Here is a 25821-nt window from a genome sequence, read left to right as displayed (position 1 = left end):
TGGGCGCACTACGAGCGCGGCCTGATGTAACGGCGCGACAGCGCTGAAAAAAAAAAAAAAAGAAGTAAAGCACATTCGTCGTTTCATTCTGCGCGTTTTGCCGCAGAAGGTCTGTAAGGAACGGGAACTTTCTGGGAAAGTGCGTGTCCGCACGCAATGCGAGAGTATCCGCTTTAAAAGAATGGCTTGGGCGTTAAATATTCGATTGCGTTCATCACGCGCGGTTTTTTTTTTTTTTTTGCGGCCGCATCTGAGCACGTGAGTTCGTGCCGTTGTACCTCGGCGCCCAGAGTGATGACTACAGCGCGGCCGAAGACAATGTTCGCTGGACATTACCTGAGCGAACCGTTGCTGAAGCAGTGGGAAGTGTGCCATCAATCCGGAAGGGCAGGGTTGTACAAGCTTTCGTCTTCGCTAGAGCGAGACAACGTGAAACTGTAGTAGCGCCACCTTTTCCTCCCTCTCACTAGAGTCTGTCGAGGTTGTCTTAGGATATCACTGGGTCCATTATGAGCGAAGGAAATGTTGTTTTGGGTGGCCGGTGGGAATTCGAGATTAGGAAATTTGCTCGAATTAAGTGGGGTTGCGGCTGGCGGCGGTCAGCGCCTATTGCAGATGAAGGGGTAAGGTCTCCTGCAGTAGATGTAGCCTGACTGGTGGCTGTGATGATGGTGATAGTAGCCTAATTTGAGAACGGCTTTGCAACTAATTCGTTGAAGCACCCGCGGTGGATCAGGGGTTTTGGTGCTCGGCTGCTGACCCGAAATACGCCCGTTCGATCCTGGCCACGGCGGTCGAATTTCGATGGAGGCGAAATTCTAGAGGCCCGTGTACTGTGCGATGTCAGTGCACGTTAAAGAACCCCAGGTGGTCGAAATTATCCGGAGCTCTTCACTACGGCTTCCTTCATAGCATGAGTCGCTTTAGGACGTTAAAACCCCCATGAACGATAGACCAAACTAATTCGTTGAGAAAGTTTTCCTCAACAAGCTTCTTGAAAATGTGTAGCCGGTTCATCGGCAAGTTTGATGCCCGAAGAACGGAGCTCGTTGATGTCAGAGCCGCGACCTTGTGCTCGACGGCGAGATAACTTGTCCGTAGTGATTGTAGGCGAATTTGCGACGTTGTCAATTAATTTGCAATTGTAAACGAGTCTCCCATCGACGCTTGGAAAGAAACACGCCCGAGGCTCAACAATCGCTGGTGTGATTTTGCGAGACGAGCAGCAAAACAAGGGCGATGATGATGTACTGCTTATTACGTAGAGCTGCGAGCCACTAACGAAGCGGTGAAAAAAGACATAACACCGTGACATCATCGCCTTCCCCCTTGGGGAAGTTTCTTAGTGTCGCGCTAGTTGATAATCAGTTTCTAGTTTAATATCACTGAAGTATGCTTCACTGCATAACGCAGGCGTTTGCTACCTGCTGTGTTCAGATTCGCTGCCACGGTATGTGTCGCCTGATACGGACGATACAATGAATGTTTACTTAGAAACAATTTTATAGGGGTCTAATGAAGAGCTGTGAGGGCCCGGGATTTCCGGACCGCTGCTATCCATATTCGATGCGGCTGCTACTTCTCACATTGACAGCGCAGTTGCTGCTTTGATTAGGTTTCCTACTACCAAGATGGCCGCTCTCGGGATATTTAAAATGCTCAGTGGCATGTAAGGCAAGGCGAGAAGAGAAGAAGCGGGTTTGAATGCCCCTTGTCTCGCTTCCCTCTCGTTTCGTTTATTATTTTATGATCGCTAACTAACCAGCCTAACACCGCACTTTGTTCCAGATCTCACTATACGACTACGGCTCAAAAGTTACCGGTATAAGTTACAGTGGACGCTTCTGCTTCTCGCAAGACGTGCACCTTTATTTTGCGATAAAGCTACGCGTCTGCTTATTCGCCGCCGCCAGTCCTTTGTTTGCGGGGCATAGTTCGAGGACAGAGATTACCCAACACGATTAAGGGCTGCACTGAGTGCAAGGCGGCAGCAGCGATTGTGGCGTACCTCGCTTTTCTTAGTGCAGTTCACTTTCGATGAACCGTCAACTCGTCGCTTGTTTTTGCTTCTGTCCTGAGGAGGAGTGGGGGCTTTATCGTTCGCCCTGCATTGTCTTCCTGTCGCGCGTGTTGCCAACCGTGCCTTCACGCATTGTTATACACTGTTGCTGCGGTAAGGACGCAGCAGGACGTCATTTGCATCGGCCACTTTGATGGCGCCGCGGGGACAAAACGCACTGAGCCACACTGTTTCGCGTGGCACTGCCTATCGGTGCTGGATCAGCCACCGGTGAAACAAAGCCGCGGAGAAAACCCAGTTTCTTGCCTCCGTCGCAAAAGTTGTGCATTTTTTTTCTACAAACCGGCGGAATCGCGCGCCGCTGGCATTCTCCGCATGCCATTTGCATACCTTGGTTCACTCCGATTTCCGGGAAAGATTGCGCGAACCCCTTGTGCGCTCCGATTTATTTTTATTCGCCTTGTTTCCTCCGCGTCGTGTTTTAGGAACGGTCGACATTTCGAAACAGCGTCGTGTACTGAATTGTTTCTTGCCTTTCGGATAAAACGCGCCAGCGGGTGATGTGTAGAGACATGGCGAACTGCAGTAACGGCGAATGATCGCGCACTCGCGATCGTCTCCTCTCGCGTAGCATGGCTCCATTGAGTACCGCTGGAATGTCACAGGCTGAAGTGAAGCGCACAGCGGAGCGCGACGAAACGAAGGATGATGCTTAGTTGGTGCTCTTTCTTGCTGGCGCCTTTGCGGGAGCAAGGTGTGCTTGGAAAAAAAGCGTTTCATGTTTCCGTGAGTTACATTCCGTCCGTAAATACGCGCATACTCGGAGTTATTTAATTACTTTTGGTCGGTGGCTTCGGTCTTTGCACTGTTCGAGCTGCACAGAAAATAATGATATTCAAGAAAAAAAGACGTTAGGAGAAAAGTGTTTCTGTAGTTTTGCAACGTCCTCGTCCGGCTTACCACAGCAATTGTTGCCGCGACAACATAGACTTGCTAAGAGCTGAAGGTGGTGCGAGTAGAGAATGATAAAGCAAGAAAAGGAGTGAAAACAAGCAGTTCGCTGGCGTCACAAACACTGCCGCCGGGGCCTTTTGGAACTTTTTCGTTCCGCCGTGATGTTGCTGACGTGTTAAGGAGAAAATGAGAAACGCAGATATTTTCGTATTCGTCCCTATTCCGCAACGAGAATACAAAAAAAATTAACAGCGAGGGCTCATGCAAGTAAAATTAACGTTTACGAACCTTGGAAGCCCATTTAAGCGGCCCATTTGAGCGGACAAGAAGTTCCTCGCGAGTAACCTTACCGAAAGCTTGAAATGTCTGTGCATCGATGCAATCTGAATTATCTGAACGTCATTGCAGAGCATACTACCGACGTCAGAGAGAAACGCCACGGTCAATAAACTTGATAACGGAAAGGCTGTTAGCAGTTAGCAGACATTCTTACGCTCTGCAGCATCAACAAGCAGGTCGGGATAATTAAGGCGTACGGTCTCGCATTTATATTCCAGTTCATCGTGAAGGCAACAATAGCACGCCGCGATAGACCCAGCTCAGTCTATTCACGAACACCAGCGTCGGGGGGCGAAGCGAAAGAACGGGCGAAACTTCACGCGCTACGGTTCCGCCTTCTTGTTTCGTGGCTGCTGCCAGCGCCGATTCTGATTTCTTCGGACCAGTTCACACGGGCTCTCGGTCGGGAAGATCTACATACGCGCCGCCCACTGCTGGGCGCGTGCAGCGAAAGGAAACTCGCCTAACGCAGCGGCTTAGGTGGAAAGATAGATGACTTCGGGCATAGCGGGCAGAACACCTCAGCATTGTTGCCGTCGTCGTTCGCATTCAGGAGACCGCTTTTTGTGTTCCTTGGTCTGCCGTCAAAGCTCGAGCCGTGTATTAGAACGCGTCTTTTTCCCCTCCGCGTCTCCACACAGGGCACTGAACGAATGCATCGCCTTTTCGCGGGAGAAGCTTCATCTCAGCGTCGTCATTACTGCGCCGGCCCTACGCGGATGCGCTGCGCTCACGCGGCTGTCGGAGGGAAAAACAGGCCGCCGGCGCGGGCAACACACTCTCGAGACCGTCACGCTCATCGTCATCAACGCTCCTTACGCCAGAGCGCGGAAAATGTGCCGCGTTGCAGTAGCTCATTACTCGCTGGATGCGCCGCGGAACGAGAGCTTTCCACGGGCTACGCTGCTGTTTGGAAAAGCCAGAAAGCGTGCCGCCTGCGAAGGATAGGATTATGCGACGTCCGCCATGGCAGAAGAACGCTCTTTGTCTTCGTCTCTATCTTTTTTTTTCTTCCTCGATTTCGAAGGCTCGCCGCGCGGGCAGAAGACGCGGGTCAGTTACGCTGTGGAATGGTGCGCGCTCTCGCTCTCGTTCTCCGAGGCTGAACTTCGGGCGTGAACGAAAGAAACTCTCAGAATTTCAAAAACTCGTTCCTATATGCAGGGAGTTTAAAATGAGGCATTCAGGATTTTTGAAGAACAAACGAAGAGAAGCGCACGCAATTCACTTTTGCATGTAGCTTACGCGACCAGGAGGACACACAGTGAGATTGTAATGGTCGTCGTCATTCTCGATATGAACATAGATCAATAAAAGTTTTAGTGACTCCATGTAGTTAGTCTACGTGTTTATGTTTTATAGAGTTTATAGAGTTTTATAGCGTTTATAGAGTTTTATAGAGTCTTCCATTGGTGGAACTCCCCTAACGCGCCAGTGTTGAGAGTTATTCATCTCCAAATTTAAACCTTAGTCGGCACAACTGCGCGTGCAAAGCGGTGACGTTCGGCGCAAAAATCCTCCCGGTGTGATGCCGCAGTCGTATATAGCGTTAGCGCTTCGTTTTCCTACGGCGGAAGGGAATAGGTGAAACTGGATACTATCCCCTTTTCACATTAGGCATGCGGAAATTAACAAACACCGTGAAAAATAGCTGCACCACACCAAGAGAAGTTCACGCCGCCTTACGTGCGTAATTGCGCCGATTGCGTTGGAAATTCGGAGGCGAATGTCTCGGAACGCTGGCGAGCTTGGGAAACTGTACCAAGTGGAATAGTATTAGAATACTACCTCACGCAAGCTAACTGCATTGACTAAAAGGCAATTAATTTTCCTGTTGACAAGATTGACGCCTACATTTATCCTCTCACTCTGCGTGCGCCTGGTCGCATATCCTACCTGCAAAAGCGGCTTTCGCTGGCTGTTCATCCTTTGTATTGAAACAATCCATGGAAGTTCAGTCTTGAACACCCTGCATACACAGGAAGAAGACTGCTAGCCTAAGCTGGCCATTAGAGGAACGCTATCCGAAAACGATTAGAAGTCACATAGGCAGGCCAGTGATCTCTCGTAAAATTATACCACATCTTCCCAGAACACCGCGGTGATATAAGTCATGCAGTGACAATGTAAGCCGTACAATGGTGCTACACGGCAGTTTGAAGTTAATGGCGGCGTAGCGTAGTCTCCGTGATCCGCACAAAAAATATGTGTCGACGCCCGCATGTTACTTGCGAAATTGGCCGATGATGCCGACAGGTTCATTCAGTTTCGACGCGTGTGCTAGCTTGTAAAAGGTCTGTTTTCGGTAATAGTGGTTTATTTGTGATTCGAAAGCGGTGCCCTCTCGATGCAAGCCAACTTAAATTTGTCCTCAGTTTCATTTCATATCATTTCTGGTGTTCTTAAGAGGCCGAAGGATGGGAAAGGAGGGGGAAGTATCGGTTTCCATACGGCGAATTACGGTGAAAGCGCGCATGACAACAACAACAAAGAAGTCAGAGGAACCGAGAAAAAAAAAACAGGAACGGAAAAAGGAGTAGAAAAAACAACACGCATGATAACGCATGTATAATATCAATGTTTCACGAAGGATTCATGTTCAACATAACAGAAAATAAGGTAACAAAGGTAACACGCGAAAGCGGTGAAGGCTATGAAAGATGCGCTTATTTTCTCGCGAAATGCTTTATGATCTACGCATGAAGCGATGTCTTTAGGTCGTGAATTCCAGAGTGCTATTGCGTTGGGGAAAAAATGCGTGGTTGTAAGCGGAAGTGCGGCCGCTTATGCGGGCCATAGAGTTAGCGTAGTTGAGGCGTGAGTTGACCTTTAACCTCCGCAATTGCAATATTCGTGCTCTTGCGAGTATCGCGCGAAACCACAGGAAAGGTCAAAGAAACTGACGATTGTGCTGCCGCAGGGCGGGTCCGCCAGCGACGTCCTTCACAGGTTTTTTTTCTTACACGCAGTCTTGGAGCAGATAAGCAAGAGCGAATCGAGTGGATCGTTTCGGCACTCTGAATGTCTGACGTAGGCCTGGAGGAAGAAAACGTGCGTCACAGTACACGCTCGCCATCGCGCAAACACCACCTGGCGTCCACTCGGCCGTCTGTCCTGTGACGGTACCCAAACAGCATACGCAATTGGCGCGATGTTTGGAAACGTATCGGCAAAGGCCGGTGCTACAGCGGGCCCGAGTGAAACCATCCATTTGCAGTACTGGGCCGTTTACCTATGTTGCTTGGGTAGCAAGTTCGTGGCGAACAGAGAATGGAACGCCTCGGGGCGGGTAATCACAAGCGAATGCAAACAACCTCTCGTCCTCGTTCCTCGCTCGTGCGAGCGAAATCTTCCCGGACAAAGTTCGAAGGCTTCCGGCCCCCTCTGCTTCTGGTTTTGGGCTCCTTATCCCCGCGCTGCTCCGTGTAGGCGAACTATAGCGTTCGGGACATTTCGATCACGGGGAATACAAGTCCCGCAGCAAGGAGCTGCTGAGAGCGGCGGGCCCGAACGGAGTTCCGGGTTTCGTAGCTTGTTTAACCGAGCGGTCACGAAGTTTGGAAGCTGAGTTAGAACGTGCCATCAGGATGTCGAAGCGCTTCGGCGGTTTTCTTTTTTCCTCCTTCGGGCTTGATGCAGTGCGAAGGCCTGCGGCGTTTCTCGGAACGCCGCGTGCTTGCCGAGAGCGTCGCGACGTGCGTTGACTTTTTACGACGCTTCCCAGCGCGAAGTCGTCTGGGCACTGTATCAATTGCAGTCACAACCCGACGGAGTAAATTTAGGTCCTTTTTTGGGCATTTAGATCTTGTAGATATACCTCACTAATGGCCGTTAAGGAAGGCTATACTGGGCGTGTATTCTGGTCACGCGTTCTTTCTTTTTTTTCAGGATTAGTGTTCGGAAGAAATTATAGGGGCCTCTTGATGGGGGTGAAAAATCGTGTTCACGAATACCTCCAATCTGGCGGAATTCGCTGGGCGCGTTTGCAGTTAAAGCGCTTGTTTTCGCAAAGCTGCTCGCTTTCGTGAATAAAGAGCACCAGGGAGGAGAAAGTTATTCAGGAGTGTTACACTCCGAGTCGAAGAAAATGCATCGATGGTATGATTAGAAGAGGATATATTAGCTATCGTCTTACCTCTATGTTGTCCTTTCTTGGGAAAAGAGGAACGGAAACTTGCCTAGCACTGTTGTCATATTCTTTAGAGCTTTTACTAGGTGTGCAAACAAAAAATCGCGATCCTAATTGCGACATGAGCGAGAACAGCGCGAAAGGAGCCCGAAGGCGAAACGAAGAAGGGACAGGAAAGAGCTGGCAAGAATATAAGCGCAACAAGACGACACAAAGAAGGAGGAAAAACGTGTGTCGTCTTGTTGCGCTTATATTCTTGCCAGCTATGAACCAACATGCCCCGGAGAGTGTCTTACAGGAAAGAGCGCTGACCCTTCTTCGTTTAGCCTTCGGGCTTCTTTCGCGCTGTTTTCACTCATGTCGCAATGAACCAACTAGCCCAGCAAAAAGTTCTGCTTGATCCTAATTGTTGTCTGTCTTTTCTGTCCGACCTAAATGTGGAGCACCAGACGCTTCACATTAGTGCGTGCTTGCTTTCACGGTAAGCTTCCAACCGGATGCATGAGAAAGTAGTGCACTGCTCGTGAAAGGCGAAGTTAAAAGGGTTGCCTGTTATGGCTATCTCCGCGGTTTTTGGGGGCTACGAAATGGCATCCCCAATCCGTACGGGAGAAAAAAAAAATACAACGCAGTGGTTAAGTTCAGAGCTTGATTATACTTGAGAGCCTCCCAAGCCACGTACCAGAATAACAGCTCTGGGCTATTTTCGGGGGGCATCCCCTTTTGATGCGATAGCTTCACTCTGCTAGGTAAAGCCGGGTATCGCCGTGTGTGCAACATGACTCTGGCAGGTGATGTCCAAAGAGCAACCCAGGAGGCGGGTGGGCCACCTTCGTCACGTGACCTTGAGGCGTCATCACAAGCTGCCACCGTGGCAGGTGGCAGTTAAATTAATGGTTGGTCGTTCGGGAAGATCAAACTGGGCCGCACAAGGCCCCCCGCTGGGAGCACCTGCCATCGCAGGGCAGTGGCGCATCGCTTAACCGCTGCACCACTGCGCCAGGAGGGGTATGAGGACTCCCAGGGATCTGTGCATGTAAAGTATAGAATGTCATTCTGCATGTATGGGAATTGACCCACTAAAGCTATCACGTCGTACCCTTAAAGGCGGAGCTTAAGTGTCCCCTCCAATTTTTTTTAACTGGCACTCGATGCGCTAGTTGGCTTTGCGTTGTGAAAGGTAGGACTGCTGGCATTTTTGTATTTACTCTTCAACCCAGCATTCTGTGAGACGAGTTCGGTACACGCTACACACTGACCGGAATGGTTGACGCCTGATTCGAGAATAAGGACTTGCAATCGGCTAGTTTAGCTTCGAATGCGCGTGTGTTTCGGCGGCGTGTGTTCCTGCGCGAGCTGACCTCTGTGCCCACTTTCGATGTCTCCGCAGTGGAGCTGGGCGGCGCCCCTTTCAAGGGCTTCTTCATCGCCGCCATGGACCCGCGCACCCAGAAGCGCATCGGCTCCTTCCTCAAGGTGAAGGGCACCCACCCGGTCACCTGCAGCGCCGTGACGCACAACGACGCGCACCCCAAGAGCCACGTGTCCCTGCTCTGGTTGCCACCCCAGAACCAGCCCGAGGGAGAGGTCGTCTTCATGTGAGTGGCACCCGGCCGTCCCCGCTGTGGCGAGTGCGCTGTCACCACTGCATGCCGAGTTGTCGACGCGCCTCGAGTAACGCCGAACCTTTGGGAAACGATCCTTGAAACATTATTTACATTTTTGGTACAGTTGATAGTAAAGGTTTGTCCGATGCGTGTGCTCAAAATCGTAGCTGTGCCTCGCAAACTGATCGCCTAGTATCGATACCAACGGGTAGGGCATGCACGCCCTCTTATGTTTATAGGCATTTCAGGCGACTGGAAAGTGTGACGGTACCGAGGTCATTTTTTTCCCGCGCAGAAGCATCCCGTAAATTTTCGCTGGTCACTTTATATTCATGCTGGCCGTGCATATCTTTTAGTCGAACCTTATATGACGTCAAGGTCACCTATACTGCCTCAGTGAAGTCAGGATTTCACTGTTGTACGATAAAAGAGTTCGTTTACGATCAAGCGTATCATCGAAAGATAAAATGAAGTCGTAGCAAATTACCACTTATTGTCGCATAATTGGGCGCATTGCCTGTACGGTAGACTCCGCCTGGGCTAAAATACTCGTAAGTTGTCAATTGGCATTGATTTGTTATGCACTCTCACTTTGATTTTTTCACCCTTCTTCAATGTCTATTGCTACACAGGTTTACTCTGTCGATGGGATCGGCGAATTGCGACGGCATTTAGTAGGAAGGTCTCAGAGAGAGATAAGGAGAAGGAAATACTTTTTCCTTATCCATTCGTGTCCCAGTTACAGCTGATCATGCTTTCATTTGGCGTGGTCTGGTTCTTTTGATACAGGTATTTTGATACGATATCATGGATGTGTGCAGCCAGGTAATGCCACAGCGTGGCTCGTAGCGACCAAGAGGCTGCACAGTTGCCTGGAGGGGAATGCAGACCCTTTAGAGCAATAACAAAAAAAAAAAATGCAGCAACATGCCTGTGCCCCAGGGGGAAAACGTCTACTCTTAAAAGACAAGTAATTATCGTAGCGGGAATAATGGCGGCTAGCTTTTCATTTCAGGCGATCCAGGAAAGCGATCATATGTTCAACTCTTACGGATGCGTTTGCTCGAAAAATACCGTTCCCTATTCGCGCATTTCAAGGATTTAGTGCTTTGCACGGCGTGATTCCAGCGACCGTTTCCACTGAAGTGGTAGTGGCGAGCAAGGCGGGCTGGTACGCTGGATGTCAGTGGTGATACTCGCTTTTATCTGTGGCTAGCGACTCAACTTGGCTGGGCCGTTTAAGCTCGGCGCGTTTGCGGCATACGAGGTCACTGGGGAATGCGTCCGCCCATTTATGTAAAACGTTGGATACTTCAGGCATGCGCGCCTCACTTCCCTCCGATGGGGAATGAGGCTTGAATGCAATCATGTTTAATAGATGTTTTTCAGTCTTCTCTGACCAGAATGTGCAGCCGTGTTTTGAGATAGCCAGCTGCCGCCGTGATCTGAAATTTCTCGCCATCGAAAAGACGCTTTCACTTTTGAAATGGTGAGACTTCACCCGGAGATGTTTTTGGTGTTTAGGGTGGGCTGCTAATCCTGAGAAGTATATATGTTTCGCAAGAAATCCGAAAACAAGGCGTGATGAATTGCCAGGCTCAAAGCGCTCTGTTAGTGACATTGACGTTGCGTGACGCCAACTCAATACGAGTCGCCTCAATTGCGGCCGACCGGGTGAGTGCAATAGCGGTGACTGAGTGGTGGGAAATGGAGTCCGCTCTAGTGGGCGGCTAAATTAGGTGAGAACCGATCTATGAGTTTCGGAACTGTTCAACCTCTAGTCGCACCGAACTCACCAACGTAGTGGCAAATGACCCTCGAAGGAGGCCCTCCAAACAATTGCGTCGACCTATAGTGATGACGTCGCAATCAACCTCCTTGTATTTGGTAGCGTGTCATCGCGGGTGGTTAGCAAATGCAAGGCGGTTCACTGCGACGTCATGTCCCTTCGAGGGACATTTGCCGCTTACTTCTTGACTTCTATCCGGACAGCCCGCAAGGAAATGGTTATACCTCTGCTTAGTATTGCCAGGACGTACTGCCGGAACGCACACCAAGTTTATTGCACTTTTGTGTTCCTTTCAGTTTCATTTTGTTCTCTCTCACTAATTCTATTGTATGGTCTCTCCCTCTTCCCGCGCGCGCGTGAACATGGAGATACCCGACTAAGTTACTCCTGACTAATGCTGCTTCGTTCTCGTTTCATCCCAGGGCGACTGTGGTCGAGTCCTATGCTCGATACTACACGGGGCTCGTGGCAGCTGTGCCGGCCGTCCCCTCGCTGCAGTACATCAAGAAGAAGTAGGAAGCAACCTGCCCGTAGGACGAGCACCAGGCGCCCAAGAGCTTATGGATCCGGTTTCATCCCCTCAAGCGAAGAGCTTCCCTTCTTTCTTTTTTTTGTTATTCCTCCCTCAGTTCCGGAAATTGCCCCCGTTCAGCGACTGAGTAGGGAAAGTCTGTCGTGACCTGCACGTGATGTCCTCAGCTAATCCTGTCGGCACACTCTCGAGAAGTACAGTGTTCTGTTTGTTTATATAGCGCAGAAATGGCAACGTTGAAACAAGCAGTGAGTCGTGAGCCAACCGACCAACCGACACAATGCTTGCCTTTCAAAGCACACTTAAGCTCCGTTAGCCAAGATTCCCAGTAACATCCGGTAGCAGGCAATTGAATGGCAACGAGAGGTTTTTCACGCCTGTTGAAGCTTTTTACGCGCATAGAAGTGCGCGGTGCCGCTGCAGCACCTGACTGCCGGAGAGCTTGAAGATGGCTAGAACGAGGACATTTTTAGGAATTTCGGGTGTCGAAGCCTTTGCTTGAGGAAATGAAGCAACGCGTTTCTCTGTGCGCTTCGCTGCTCTTGAAGAGTCCGCGCGCACGTGGTCGTCTGCGCTTCCCAAGTTGTACAGAAGCGAGCGTGCCTCGATGTATGCGGAGGCGAGACACTCGTGTGCTGTTCTGGACGTGCTGTTGTGTTCCGAATTCTCGTTTCGCAAAGGAATGATATATTAATTGGGGGTACAATATAGCAGAGCTTTCATCTGTTGGGCGCTTGGGGTTTATAAATTGATAGTTTTGAAGCTTTAGAGACAATAGGTTGTACACACTGACGCTGATAGAGTGCATTCTTCGAGGAACTTTAGCTTTATATTCGGGAAAAGATGCCAGGAATTTTAATTTGTCCTTCCCTTAATATTGCGAAAGGTGCTTTAAATTGGATATCATCTCACTGTCGTCGTCTTACGCCATTATGTGCATGATTAAAATGGTTATGTTTTATTACCAACCCAGCTTAGGTGTTTAGAAAAAGACGAGCATGCTTTCGGCGATCACCGCCTGTTAAACTTACTAGTTTCTCCGTTTTTTTCCTGTTGTACCATACTTCCAGTTTGTTTTAATATGTCGCTTCATTTGTTTTCTGCTCGTAGTTCGTCACTTTTTTTTTGTCTTGAGAAAAAGCGGAGCCCACTGTTTTCCGCGCGCACTTGCCGGACTGTTGTTGTATAATACTCTCGCCATACGATATCGCTACGGACCCACAGACACCATGGATGCATGCGTCATTTGTCTCCGTCGGTTTTTAAGCGTGCCTCTATACTTAACGTATTTATTCGTGCGCAGTTTGGAATCCAGGTTTGAAATGATGCAACATGTTTGGTTCAGCTTTGTGTGCACAGCACACGCAGCTTGCAAAGCGACTTAACAAGAATGCTACAGCTATGCTTTTCTTAATATCTTCCACAAAATCAAGACTTCAAGCTTCTGCCACACTGGAGCTGCTGGAAATGGTTTCCGGTGGCGCTGTTAAACGTTGAGCAAACATTGTTAATAAAAAAAGAAGTTCAGAAAAATTTTTTGGCTCTGTCTCGTTAATCTTTCCACCTTTAAAGGGGATACACAATAATTTTCGAGGCGATGCTGGTGATGCCTCAGGCAATTTTGTACTCTTGTGAGAATTTAGATGCGTAAAGAACTGCAGACACTACAGTACACAAGCCCGATTAATTCAACAACAAAAAAGTTCAAGCACAAAGGAGATGCTGCCCTCAACTGGGTTTTCGCTGAGCTTCCGCTTAGAACACGCAGTCTAAAGATGCGACTGGTCAGAGCCAATTGTAGCACTGCGAAGATGTGGGATGATCAGCTGTACATGGTGTCCTGAATTACGCTGCACTGTTATGGGGCACGAACACAAGGACGTTGCTCTTATTCCTGATAGTTCTGTGTTTGTTTTCCGTAACAATGCAGTGCTATTCAGAATACCATAGAGTCAACTGAAACCGCCTATCCGCACAGGTTGCGTAATTTCGTAAGCTGTGGTGGTCTCCTCAATGGGTCTCGTTTCGGGACTAACTGACAGCGTCGTTTTCATGGCTATAATGACCGCATGGTCTGAACTAAGATGGTTCGCCGTTAGGTTCATCACGCTTAGCTTGCCTGTACAATGTCCAACTCGTGATTTCTATCAGAAGTTGAGAACGAGGAGTTATGCCACTGGATGTCGTCTAATACTTCTTCCGACGGTGGAAACGATCGCCCGTTCAGGTGAGCAACCGTGCAGCGGGTGAGAGCACGCGGCTCGTTGTTACTTGTTGCAGCAAAGCTGTCGTTGCGTCTAACGGGCTGCTGAAAGGCGGAACAAGTAGAGATATACAGATGCAGTCGCAGGTGCTGCCTCTAAGGGCGAGGAAAATATATGAACAAGCACGGTAAACAACTCTAGTAGAGGATAATTATGAAGACGAAATTTATTCGCTGAAGGGCAGCTTCGGCCAGACAGCGCCATAGCACTACATAAGAATTTTCTTCACTCAAGGTGGGGTCGAATACCCATTTCCAGGCATTTCACCTTAGAGAAGCCCAGCACCAGGCAAGGGAAAGCTTTTACTCATTGTATCACTGGTGAATTATAGGCGACGCTCGCGATCAAAACACGCAACTACCGCATGCGAAGGCGGTTGCTTGCACCACTAGGCCACCGCTGAGATACTCCTCGAGTAGACGCTTAAAGGGCAACTGCGTATGTTTTAGAAGTCGACAAACGTAAAGGGGTCGGACCTGTGAAACTTGCAGGTAAAGCATGCGGAGTCCTTTCGGGCTAGCATTTGAAATGGTGACGTGATCGCCGATTGAAATCGCGACCACAAGCGGTAACCGCATGAGGCGATATTCCTTCGCGATGCGTCGCGCGATGACGACGCCATCGCCCACCGCTGTCGCTGGCGCAAACCGCACGAAGCGACGGGACTGAGCATCGGAGCGGCGCGTTTTCACTGTTGCTAGACTGCTGCCACTTCAGCGTTCAGTCATTTTGCGTTAATTAATGCGTCGAACAACGTTTCTAGGGCTCCACGCAAGATAAAACACAATAAAAATATTGACAAAAATATATGTGGGCAATAATTTTATTTTTGTCTGATACGCGAAGTCACGTGACATAGAAAAGTGCGCACACTTTTTCCTTCCTCCATGAACACGCGCTTTTTCCGCCTGCTGCCGGCCTACCTCCTGCTCCCCCCCCCCCCCCCCCCCCTCCCACCCCCCAGCGTCGTTGCGCGCCATGGAACGCCGACAGAAACTGGCATTGTTCAGAACCTGCCATGGTGAGGGGCATGTCGGCTGCTGCTCCGCTGAAAAAAAAAAAAAAACGACTTTCGCGCGCAAATCGGCTCGGAAGTTGCGCACCCGCAAGACCTACCGTCATTGGCTAGTCTCGCACGCCGTTTCCGGGCGATGGGCGAAATTTTCTGCAAACCCAGAAACTGGGCGACGCGATGAGCGAAAGTGGTTCGGCGGCCCTCAGCTCATCGCGCGGTGCCATCGCGCGGCGTGTCGCCGCGAATTATCGCCTCATGCGGTTAGCGCTTTAAGCTTCACCACAGCGCAAAAAGGGCAAGTGGTGGGCGCATCATTGCGTCATAGAGTGTAACGGTACATTTACAACGTATAAACGCTCGCTTGCAAAGAAGACAACCAACGGCACCGAAGGCAAAGACCGCCGAGCGTTGTTTGGCAGCATCCAACGAGGCACAGCAGGATGTGGTGGACGGCAGTGGAAATTTGAAATCTTACCTTCCGTGCCGTCACACCATGCTTCTCCGCAGTCCGACGCAAGCCGCTGCGGTGGCTCAGTGGTTATGATGCTCGGCTGCTGACCCGAAAGATGCGGGTTGGATCCCGGCCGCGGAGGTCGAATTTCGATGGAGGCGAAATTCTAGAGGCCCGTGTACTGTGCGATGTCAGTGCACGTTAAGGAACCCCAGGTGGTCGAAATTTCCGGAGCCCTTCACTACGGCGGCCCTCATAGCTTGAGTCACTTTGGGACGTTAAACACCCATAAAACAACAACAATAAAACAAACACTGCGATGCTGCGAAGAGAAGCCTAAAATTTATTCGTCGATTACGTCACTATTTTAGATGCTAGCGTAAGAACACTTGGCATGCTTTACCTACAGATTATGTACCAGGTGTCCCAGCTAAAGGTAACCAAGCTTTTAAAAAACACGGGGTGTCCTAGCGGTCTGAAACCAAATGAGGGTTGTTTAGAGTCGCGTGGCCTAGTCTCCAGTATTTTTTTCGTTCTTCAAGGTTGAATAATTAATCAAGATTAATTAACTAACTTTTTAATTATTGACTTCAGGAACAAAGTGTCAATGGAAAAGTTGTAGATCGCTTTGAGAAACAGCTTACTGAGACATTTGCAGCAGAGGAATATTTACATAAAGTAGTTTTTTTACCGGCCTTTAACCATAACCCGCACAATAAAAAAAAGCTTCCACATGACAACTGTGCCACTTCAACGTCCCAAAACACGCCTTAAAGAATAAAGTTCGTTTTTTCTGAAGTCCTCTCCTCGATGAGTCTTTGGGTGCACATTGGGGCAGGGAAGTGAGCGAGCAGCTGGTCACGTGACAACTTTCTTTTAAGGCCAATAAATGAAGCTACGTAAATCGTAACTTCGCGGAAACAGCACTACTAGTAGTTTTTCGGGGTGATCTAAAACTTTTGCATTGGCACTTTCTTCCTGAAGTCAATAATTAAAAAGTTAGCTAATTAAACTTAACTACTTAATGAAGTTTGAAGAGCGAAAAAAATACTCAAGACTAGGACACGCGACTATGAACAACCCTGAGTTGGTTTCACTGGACTAGGACACTTCACCTTTTTAAAAAGTTTGGTTACATTTAGCTGGGACACCCGGTATATATGAAGCCTTGAATGGCGTGGAATTCTGAAGAAGTGGTGCAGTTGTCCTTTAAACAGCGGGAGCAGTACCTTTTCACATTACTTGCTTTGCAGTCCATCTTCTTTAGTGCATATGCTCATTATGTCGATCCGATGTAAAAGGAGTAGGTTACCATAACTTTAATACAGTAAAGTTCTCTATACCAAAACGGTCTGTCACGAAATAATTGATATAACGAATGAGGAGCTTTTCTTCTTCGAAGCTCCCTTAAAAGCCCATGTAGTTATGCCTGGTTATTACCAAGCAAAATTCTCTACAAAGGGATGCAACTAAACCCTAATTAACGCCATTGGCTACAGAGAGCGGAGTATATCGATCAGTAACGGCAAAATCGCAGAAACTCGGGCACGTGCTCTGCTGGTGGGCCTCGATTGAGTTGCAGGGGCTATTGGAGTTCCCTCGTTTTCTAACCTCACTGCTGACCGCTGCGGATCGGATGTGCTGTTTGCGCTCCTCAGGTGTCACGCGCAGTTCAGTTTCGCTTTTCGCGGTCTGGTCACGTGGTTTTTCCATTTGGCTCTGTGTTTGGTCTGCCGGATGGTATCAACACGCTTATTTCACAAGGTCAAGATTAGTGACAGCGGAGAGAGGACCTCTGTTCACAAGAACGCGACCATGATTCAAGGGGTTACATCGGCTATAAAGTGTCAGTAGCGAAGGACTCTATCGTGTAAGTAGCGAAGGACTAGAATCTTCAGCAACAAAGAAGAAATCACTAACGTTGTCACCCCCGGCGTGAAAGGAACAAGACAGACGATGAGATCATTTGTCACTGAATGAGATTAGGAAGCCGTTACCAAATTATCAAATGGTTCTTTCTCAGCCTTCGGTCTGGCGTGCTCAATCTCCTCTAGACACAATTGTTATGCAGTCAAATGTCATAGCTAGCGTGCGGACGCGTCGTTCGGGAAACCGAAAAAAAAAGACAAAACTTGCTAACGGTTATCGCGTTTATATAATTCTCATTCAGCGACAGTTGGCGGTGAATGCGCGGTTTGTTGCGCAGTACAGTGGCGCCCCCTGCTCAGACGTGCATACGGCCTAAGCAGCGTGGTTCGGATAGCCAGGAATGGCTCCCACAATTAACAGGGTGAAACAGACGACGGAGAGAAAGGCTAGACGAAAACACGAGCCCCGAATCTTTCGCCTCGCATTCAGACCGTTGAGGCTGCGTTAGGCCTTTGTACGCAGCAAGTCCAGAACCGCAAGGTCTCAACCGCATTCGCGATCTCTTCTGCTTTCTAGGCAGCCGTCGAAGCTGTTTTGTTCGCACTTGAGCCACCCAATCGTCTACTCTATGCAGGCTGTGGGGCGTTATGAAGTTTCGATCTGTTTGCTTGTTTTAGTGCGAAAGCACTACATCACGAGGTATAACAAGGTCACCGAGTTTGTGTGAAGCTTGACCTTGAAGGTGACCTTGGCGAAACATAGCATAGCAACAGCCCATGGAGAAATAAAATAGATATTGCCACGCGCGAACAGATAAGCTTCGCTGGCCACTGCGCGAGGGCACATTTTTTTTTTTTCGCGGGCGCTTTCAATGTGGAACAGTTTCGGGAATTTCATGTGCCGTTTTCTCAGCAATGCAGCCACCTTTGCGGCGAAAAAACGTTGGTAGTGTTCCCGAGGAATAACCCGTCTTGCTTAGTTTGGTGTATTCCTTTAGTGTCCGTTAAATATTCTGCATTGTTCCTAAAATATTCTATATGACATTGTCCCTCCAAGGCTAGTTTTCTAGGTTTCACAGAAAGGATGTTGCGCGCGTCGGTGGAGCTGGCATTCACGTTTGGTGTCCCTGTATTCGGCCTCGTCAGAGGCGCTCGGTGCGCGTGTTTGAAGTCTTCCTCAACAAAAATGGGCAGCAGACTAAACGCCAGCTATATCGCCCTCGATCCACACAGTGACAGAGAGACCGCTAACGCGTGATAGGTCTGGCCAAGGCCACCCTTCGTATCTAACGAAGCAACGGCTATGACGAAGAAGTACCGAGCCCCTTTCCGACTTCGTTGCAACGATGTCAAACTGCAATTAGAAAATCTACCTTTGATCCAGCGCCTTCACATCGACGGGAGGAGTGCGCATATTCTTCCTACTGATTGGCGCCAGTTAAAAATAGGTAAATTCGAGGAGGCGAGTATGCCTAGGGTGAAAAGACTATATTGTTGTTTTCTCAGTATGAGCGGGTAATATAAGTAGAAACGCTTTCCACAGTCTGGACCAAGGTGGGTTATGGGCTGCAGAAATGCGGGTTCAGAAGTGCGTCATCGCTATAAATACTTGTACTGAATGCGCAGTCAAGGGGAAACATCTTGCTTCCGGTACTTTTCTCGAGCGAGCGGTCCCCATAAGGCCGATTCACACGATGGTCCGTTCGCCCGCGGCCCGCGCATCACGTGTTCATGCGTCACCACATTGAGAGGCGCGCTGTCGGCCCGCGGCCTTTTCAGCGCGCCTCTCAATGTGCTGACGCATGAACACGTAGTGCGCGATCCGCGGGCCGCGGGCGAACGGACCGTCGTGTGAATCGGCCTATACGAACGCCCAGCCGGATTCGAATGCCATGGTTTCGCACTGTCCAGAGTTTCATCTTGCTTGTGAGAAATATGTATTCAGTAACTGTGACGCTCTGGCATTCAGCACGACGTCGCGATTTCGATCCCAGCCGGGGCGGGCTCATTTCAGTGAAGGTGAAATGTTAAAAATTGCTGGCATACTGAGATTTTGGCGCCCGATAAAAACCACGGATGACGTACATAAATCCGGAGCCCGCCACATACTGGGTGCCTCAGCACAGGTGTAGCTTCGAGGGTTAAAATGACGCAGCTTTTTATTCAAAGAATCGCCGGGTAACAACGTCGTGCCACTTCAGCACAAAAACTGAGGTACAGTGCCGGTGAGCGGCAGTGCTTCTACAACGCAAGTCAGTCGTGGGCAGGTGTGGCCAGCAGCAAACGAAGCGCTCAGCAGCGTTCTCACTTCACTCGCAGCTTGCTTATTGCGGAAAGTGGGTTGCATAGCGAGGAGCGCATCAGTGACGCTGTTATTGTTACGGCCCCGCATGAACAGGCCATACTTGCTGCCAGGACATGCAGGCATGCAGTTGGAACTTGGAAGAACGGAGTGTGCTTCATTTACTCATGTCCGCACCAGCACTTCAACACGTGGCATGCTGAAGACGTATATAATTAGCGCGAAATTAATTTATTCCATTTTTCCTGAAAGAATGGGCAACAAAATGTGCAAATCCATGGTACCTTTACTTTTTATTGCAAAAGCAATACTACGCTCACTAACGGCATTTCGCGTAGCGGCTGCCGGTAGCCACGTTTGATCTTTAGAATGACCTCTGACGTCACACCAGGGTGAGAGATGGGATACCGAGTCGAGTCGTAGTGCAGCGGCGGCCGGTAGCCACGCGTGACATTTAGAATGACCTATGACGTCATGTCATGCCTAGTGCCCGTCATAGCGTGTCGTCATACATGGATGAGAGATGGACTACGAAGTCGAGTGGTCGCGCAGCGGCGGCCGGGAGCCACGCGTGGCCTGTAGACGCGGCGCACTGCGTTCCTTCTTTAGACGCGGCGCGCCGCGTTCCTTCCGTTAGAGGCGCTGCGTTCGCTTTCGCAGCCTACAAGGCTTAACCGAAGCTGAACCACCGCCAATTCTCTTTAATCTGTTTTTAAGTTCTCATTGAAGCAATTGGAACAGTTTTTTTTAACATTATGCCAGACTCAAAGCAGTAGAAAATGCTTCGAAGTGAAACAAATAAACCACATCAAGAAAAAAAAACCCAGACTTGGAAAAAAATGCTTTTTGTTGTACATTCAGCCATCAGTTACGTAATGGAGTTGTGCAAATAAGAATATTAAAGATGCCACGTTGCACAGTACCATTGAATGGCATTTATTTCAGGAATTTTAATCGCACCACTTTGCTTTAAGCGAAAAAAAATTTTCTTTTGTAGGTTTAGCGCCGCGTTCACTTGTCGGTGCAGTGCACACAGCCGCCGCAGCTAAGGCGACGCATAGATAGCTTTGGATCCTTGGGCTGGGTGGTGTTGAACAACCGGTTGGAGTGCTCACTCATGCTTCGAAGCTTAACCGTGGGGTCTCCCGGCGTAAGGCCAAAGGGCAAAGTTTAGGAAGGTTTCATGCGACGGAACGCCCGCGTTCCTTTCAAAGGTACCGCTCTTTCAAACCGCGCCCAGTGAGTTCACTATCTTTTTTTCCTTGAATAATTTCTTGAAGCACCGAGAGGGCTACGACGACTTTAATGTTTTTCTGCGTTCATGTCAACAGCCTCTCATGTGAACAGCCGCGCTGCACTACAATCGTTAAAATCATCGTGCACTCAGGAGCAGCTCGTCCCCGACTTGAACAAGTTCCACAGCTACGTCACCGTGTCGTGCTGCAGTGATTGCCCGCTCATTGCTTCCTCAAAGGCAAGGGTCAGGCTGACGGCGCAGAGAAATCGGCGCATGGCGACACCGCCATGGAGGAAAAAAGAAAAAATTGCTGAGGCTCAGCTTGGCTAAGCCTGGGGAATGCGAAGCATATTAGTGGCTAGTCTAGGTAATACATGGCTTTCCTTGGTTGAATACTTGGGCATTTTAATACAACCACTAGAAGCCTTCGTCGTGGGGGAAGACAACGGCATGGCTACAGCGGAACGCCGACTAACCCCGAGACGCGCGTTGGGTGAGCGCCTGGATTGCCACGGAAGCCGCGTCTGCCTGCCCGGTGGAGCGAGCGTTTCACCTACACCGAGTGTGAACGCGCGTTCGAAATGCGCGGGAATGCGCGGGTGTGACGGCTAGGGGTCCCACGGCGACGGCGCGAGGTGGATGCCGGCTCTCTCATCCGATGTCACGTGGTGTGACGTCACGGTGTCACGTGGCGTGACGGCTAGGGGTCCCACGGCGACGGCGCGAGGTGGAGGTCTGCTCTCTCATCCGATGTCACGTGGTGTGACGTCACGGTGTCACGTGGTGTGACGTCACGGTGTCACGTGGTGTCACGGCTAGGGGTCCCACGGCGACGGCGTGAGTGGTAGCTCTAGCAATATGCTTCGCATAAAAGCACATAAATGCCACGATACACTTCGTTGTCATACGTGATCTCTTAGGGGCTTCGCGCATCGAAGCAAAGCCGCGCAGGCGCACAGGGGCCCGGGGGAGAAGCGCTGCGTTCAAAGGGCCAGGCATCGCGCTGAACGGGTGGTGACGTTCCTCCCTTCCTTTACGGTGCGGTTCGGGTGTCCACCGAGATGGCAGAGAATTACTGCGCCATTTCCTTTCCTCAAGAAACCTTGGGTTCAAATGACAAGGCATCGCGCTGAACGCGTGGTGGCGTTCCTCCCTTCCTGTACGGTGCGGTTCGGGTGTCCTCCGAGATGACATTAGGCCCGTAAACATTTCATGCTTACTGTACTCTCGGTTACGGGAGAGGCAGAGATTTTTGTCCTGATCGTTTGGAAGTCAATAAACTTCTCTTTATAGTATGAGACACAAGGACATTCATGTGGTTGTATTAGAAACAACGCTCTTCCAGCCGGTGCTCTCGTTCTTCGGAGGATTCCATGGCGCGCCTTTGTCGTCTATAGGCATTCCGACGCTCCAAACGAGTCGGCATACTACTACACTCACTACCGTCCACACTGATTGAAGCACAGTTTAACTCTTGCACCAGAGTCGATACACCACTGTCCGCACTGGTTGAAACACAGTTCGACGGCGCGAGGTGGAGGCCGGCTCTCTCATCCGATGTCACGTGGTGTGACGTCACGGTGTCACGTGGTGTGACGGCTAGGGGTCCCGCGGCGACGGCGCGAGGTGGAGGCCGGCTCTCTCATCCGATGTCACGTGGTGTGACGTCATGGTGTCACGTGGTGTGACGTCACGGTGCACGTGGTGTGACGTCACGGTGTCACGTGGTGCGACGTCATGGTGTCACGTGGTGTGACGTCACGGTGTCACGTGGTGTGATGTCACGGTGCACGTGGTGTGACGTCACGGTGTCACGTGGGGGGTCCCACGGCGACGGCGCGAGTGGTAGCTCTAGCAATATGCTTCGCATAAAAAACTAGGAGGGAGCATGACTTCATAATATTGAAGTCTAGTCATAAAAATATAATGAAAAGGATCTTGGGGAAATAGGCAGTCACGTGACAAGGCAGCGCTAGCTCTCAGCCGGATTTCGGTTTCGGTTTCGGTTTCGCTCTCTTGTTGTGTGGCGTTGCGCTTCTGCGTTACATCGGAGCACGGACGTTCACTAAAAAAACACCGCGATCCAAGCTGGTTGGCAGTCTGGTAACTGTGGAGGGCCTATTTCCCAAGAGTCAGTGCGCAAAAGGGCCCTCGGCAGCGGCGTCAGAGAAGGATGGCTTGCAGAGGCTGAGCGCGCCCCCTCCTAGTTTTTTTTTTCCTCCATGGACACCGCCATGGTCGCACCCATACCCTTCTCTCGCAGTGATGGCGCCAGACTTGTGGCTACTGACTCCTAGCGGACGCAACGCTCTCTGTGGTGTGATCCGCAACGACAATACAAACCCCCTCCCCCCCTCCCCCCTCCCTCCACTCCGTATCGACCCCACTTGTGACTTTCGCATGTCACGCAATTTAGATAGGCCTGACCGTAATTGCTTGCACTGAAATCGCTTGGACGTTGCTTTCACTAAATGATTTCTCCAAAATATTGGTGCATCAAGCTGCCCTCTGTGCCCGTCATGTCGTGTGCGCGAAGATCTTAAGCACTTCGTCCGCCACTGCCAAATTTTCAGCAATATCCGCAGCGGTGGCCTAGTGGCTTGAGCATCCGCCTCGTATGCGGGAGGGGCGGGCTTCGATACCCAATGCCGCCGGGTAATGCGAGGGCAAGATCATCAAGTAATGCGAGGGCAAGACTTGCCCTGCCCAAGGCCACTTCTTCCTCTTCATTTTGACAAGGATGTCATTAACTCGCGCTTGTTCCCTCAGCCACTCCGCCGGCTTCCGATCCCTTAACGTTACACCTATCATTTTTCTTTCCATAGCTCGCTGCGTTGTCCTCCACGTTTCTGCCCTATAGGTGAGTACCGGTAAGATACAGCTGTTGTACACTTTTCTCTTGAGGGATATTGGTAAACTGCCATTCATGATCTGAGAGAACCTGCCATATCCACTCCACCCTATTCTTCTAGTTATTTCCCACTCATGGTCGGGATCAGCGGACACTACCTGCCCTAAGTAGACATACTCTCTTACTACTTCCAGCACCTAGCTACCAAGTGCGAACTGCTGTTTCCATGCTAGACTGTTGAATATTACTTTGGTTTTCTGCATGTTAATCTTTAGCCCCATCGTTCTGCTCTGCCTATCTAACTCATTGATCATGCTTTGCAGTTGATGTTCTGAATGAATTAGCAAGGCAATGCCATCATCGAATCGCAGATATCGCAACAATATTGTAAGAGATCTATAACGATTGCACAGCTGTCATAGTCCTCCACAAAGTCAGCAATAAGATTCCAATAAGGAAAGATGTCAGGAAGGGAGACAGGATCTCGCCAATGCAATTCATCGCCTGTTTACATCAGCTATTCCGGAGCCTGAAATGGGAACAGTTGGGGATACGATTTAATGAAGAATACCATAGTAATCTGCCGACGGGTACCCACCGGTGATGTAATCTGTATGAGCTTCCCCTAGCCTGGTGCTCGGCTTATTCGGGGTGAAATGCTTGGGAAATGGGTCTTTGACCTCACTTAGAGTAAACGAAAATACCTTATTCCATGGAGCTTTTTGACCACAAATTTCCTTGCGCCATAAAAATTCACCATCATCATCATCGAAACTGATATGGGTCTACTTAAGATGAGGTCAAAGAGCTATTTCCCAAGCATTTCACCCTGAATAAGCCGAGCACCAGGCAGGGCAAAGCCTGCACCCGTTGTGTCCCCGGTGGGTACCCGGCAGGACTCCGTTAGGACAGCCACCTGCGCCTGTAGCATGTCCTTGTACCCTGGTGTGATGCGGCTTCGGTTGCACGAGGGAAAAAAAAGCATTATTAGCTTTTCTTTGGAACACGAGTCTGCTAGACACCTTTTGATGACCCTCTGTTTATGAGTGCCTGAGTGTTGTGTATGCTTGATTTCACCTTCCACCTCTTCGTTCCTTCCTTTTTTTCCGCTCTTTTTCTCCCGCTTTCTTCCGCCTGATCTGGAGTGGCATGCCAGGTTAACAACTATAGGCAGACGTCCCCTGTATTCATTAGCATATCTCTCGCTCTCTCTCGGAGTGAAAGTAGCAGCTCCACTTGACAGCGCTTTCGGTAGCTGAGGGATGAGGAATAAGGCTGCAGCCATCTTTGGTCGGCCTCTCCAGTTACCACGCTGGGTGTCATGATGCTCCTGATATGCCGCGGCTTGTTTTTACTTTTCACAATCGTGCCTTTGGGCATATCGTCCAAGCCCAGCGCACCATTGCATTCGGACAGTGGAGCGCTGGTTCTGTGTCTCCTTAACTCCAGCGTGCTGCGTGCGTGCAGTGCACTGAAGAGCGAGAAAGGACTGTCGGCGGAGTATAGGGAGCGGTGCTCAACTTGCAAAATTATTTTCTCGCTTAAAGGAATAAGTGTTCTAATTCAACTACTCAAAAGAAATGACATTAAATGTTACGGTGAAACTTATTACCTTTCACATTTTTACTTGGGACGTCTGATTATTCCATTGGCGGCTGAATAAGCAGGAGAAAGCAATTTTTTTTTCAAGCTTCAGATTTTGTTTACTGACGTTGTTTACATTACGTCTGCTCCAAAGCACCTTTATCATCGTATTTCACTTCTGTACAAAGTAGAAAATAATTAAAATAACTACTGTAGCAGGATAAAAATTTGTAAAAAGAACAAAGTTTCATGCCTCTGTACTCTTTCGGTGCTTTAGATGAGGCGAATAATGAAGTTAAATCATTTTGAGTCGTTATACATAAAAACACAATGTCCTTTATTCACTAGAAAAAAATTCGTATTTGTGGGTGACAAATTTATTCTTCATTTATTATGGGGCTTTAACGTCCAGAAGCGACTCAGGCTATGAGGGACGCCGTAGTGGAGGGCTCCGGATTAATCTGGAAAACCTGGGGTTCTTTAACGTGCACTGACATCGCACAGTACACGGGCCTCTAGAATTTCTCCTCCAAAGAAATTCCAGCCGCCGCGGCCGGGATCGAACCCGCGTCTTTTGGGTCAGCAGCCGAGCACCGTAGCCACTGAGCCACCGTGGCGATTTAAAATAATTTTCTTTAATTTTTTTTAGGCTTGGTTTTGCTGACATTTGCGAAGTTAAGATAGCGGCCGCGGCAGCTAAATTGTTTTCCGCCGGAAACCAGCTTGGAGAGTATTTACCCAGTAATACCATGTACCATTATTTTCTGTAAACAAATCGAAGATGGTCGAGTGTTAAGTCTGGTTTATTTGGCGTGGAATAAGTGTCCCGAGTCCATTTTTTCTGTTCCTTGTAAACGGTTTCCGAACGCCAGACTGCGC

General features: G+C 49.6%; 1 protein-coding gene across 1 annotated transcript in view; it reads left to right on the top strand.

Moving 5' to 3' along the window:
* Nucleotides 1–12871, top strand: part of LOC149357915 (defense protein l(2)34Fc-like) — a 57252-nt gene extending 44381 nt beyond the window's left edge. The window contains exons 2-3 of the mRNA XM_089577990.1: nt 8833–9040; nt 11261–12871. Coding sequence (XP_089434116.1) covers nt 8833–9040; nt 11261–11354 — 302 coding nt within the window. The 3' untranslated portion in view covers nt 11355–12871. The remainder of the gene's footprint in view (nt 1–8832; nt 9041–11260) is intronic.
* The last annotated feature ends 12950 nt before the right edge of the window (nt 12872–25821 follow it).

Source organism: Amblyomma mixtum, chromosome 3 (assembly GCF_055824585.1).
Source record: "Amblyomma mixtum isolate Tamu chromosome 3, ASM5582458v1, whole genome shotgun sequence".
Classification (NCBI taxonomy): Eukaryota; Metazoa; Arthropoda; class Arachnida; order Ixodida; family Ixodidae; genus Amblyomma; species Amblyomma mixtum.
This window is presented reverse-complemented; position numbering and strand designations above follow the sequence as displayed.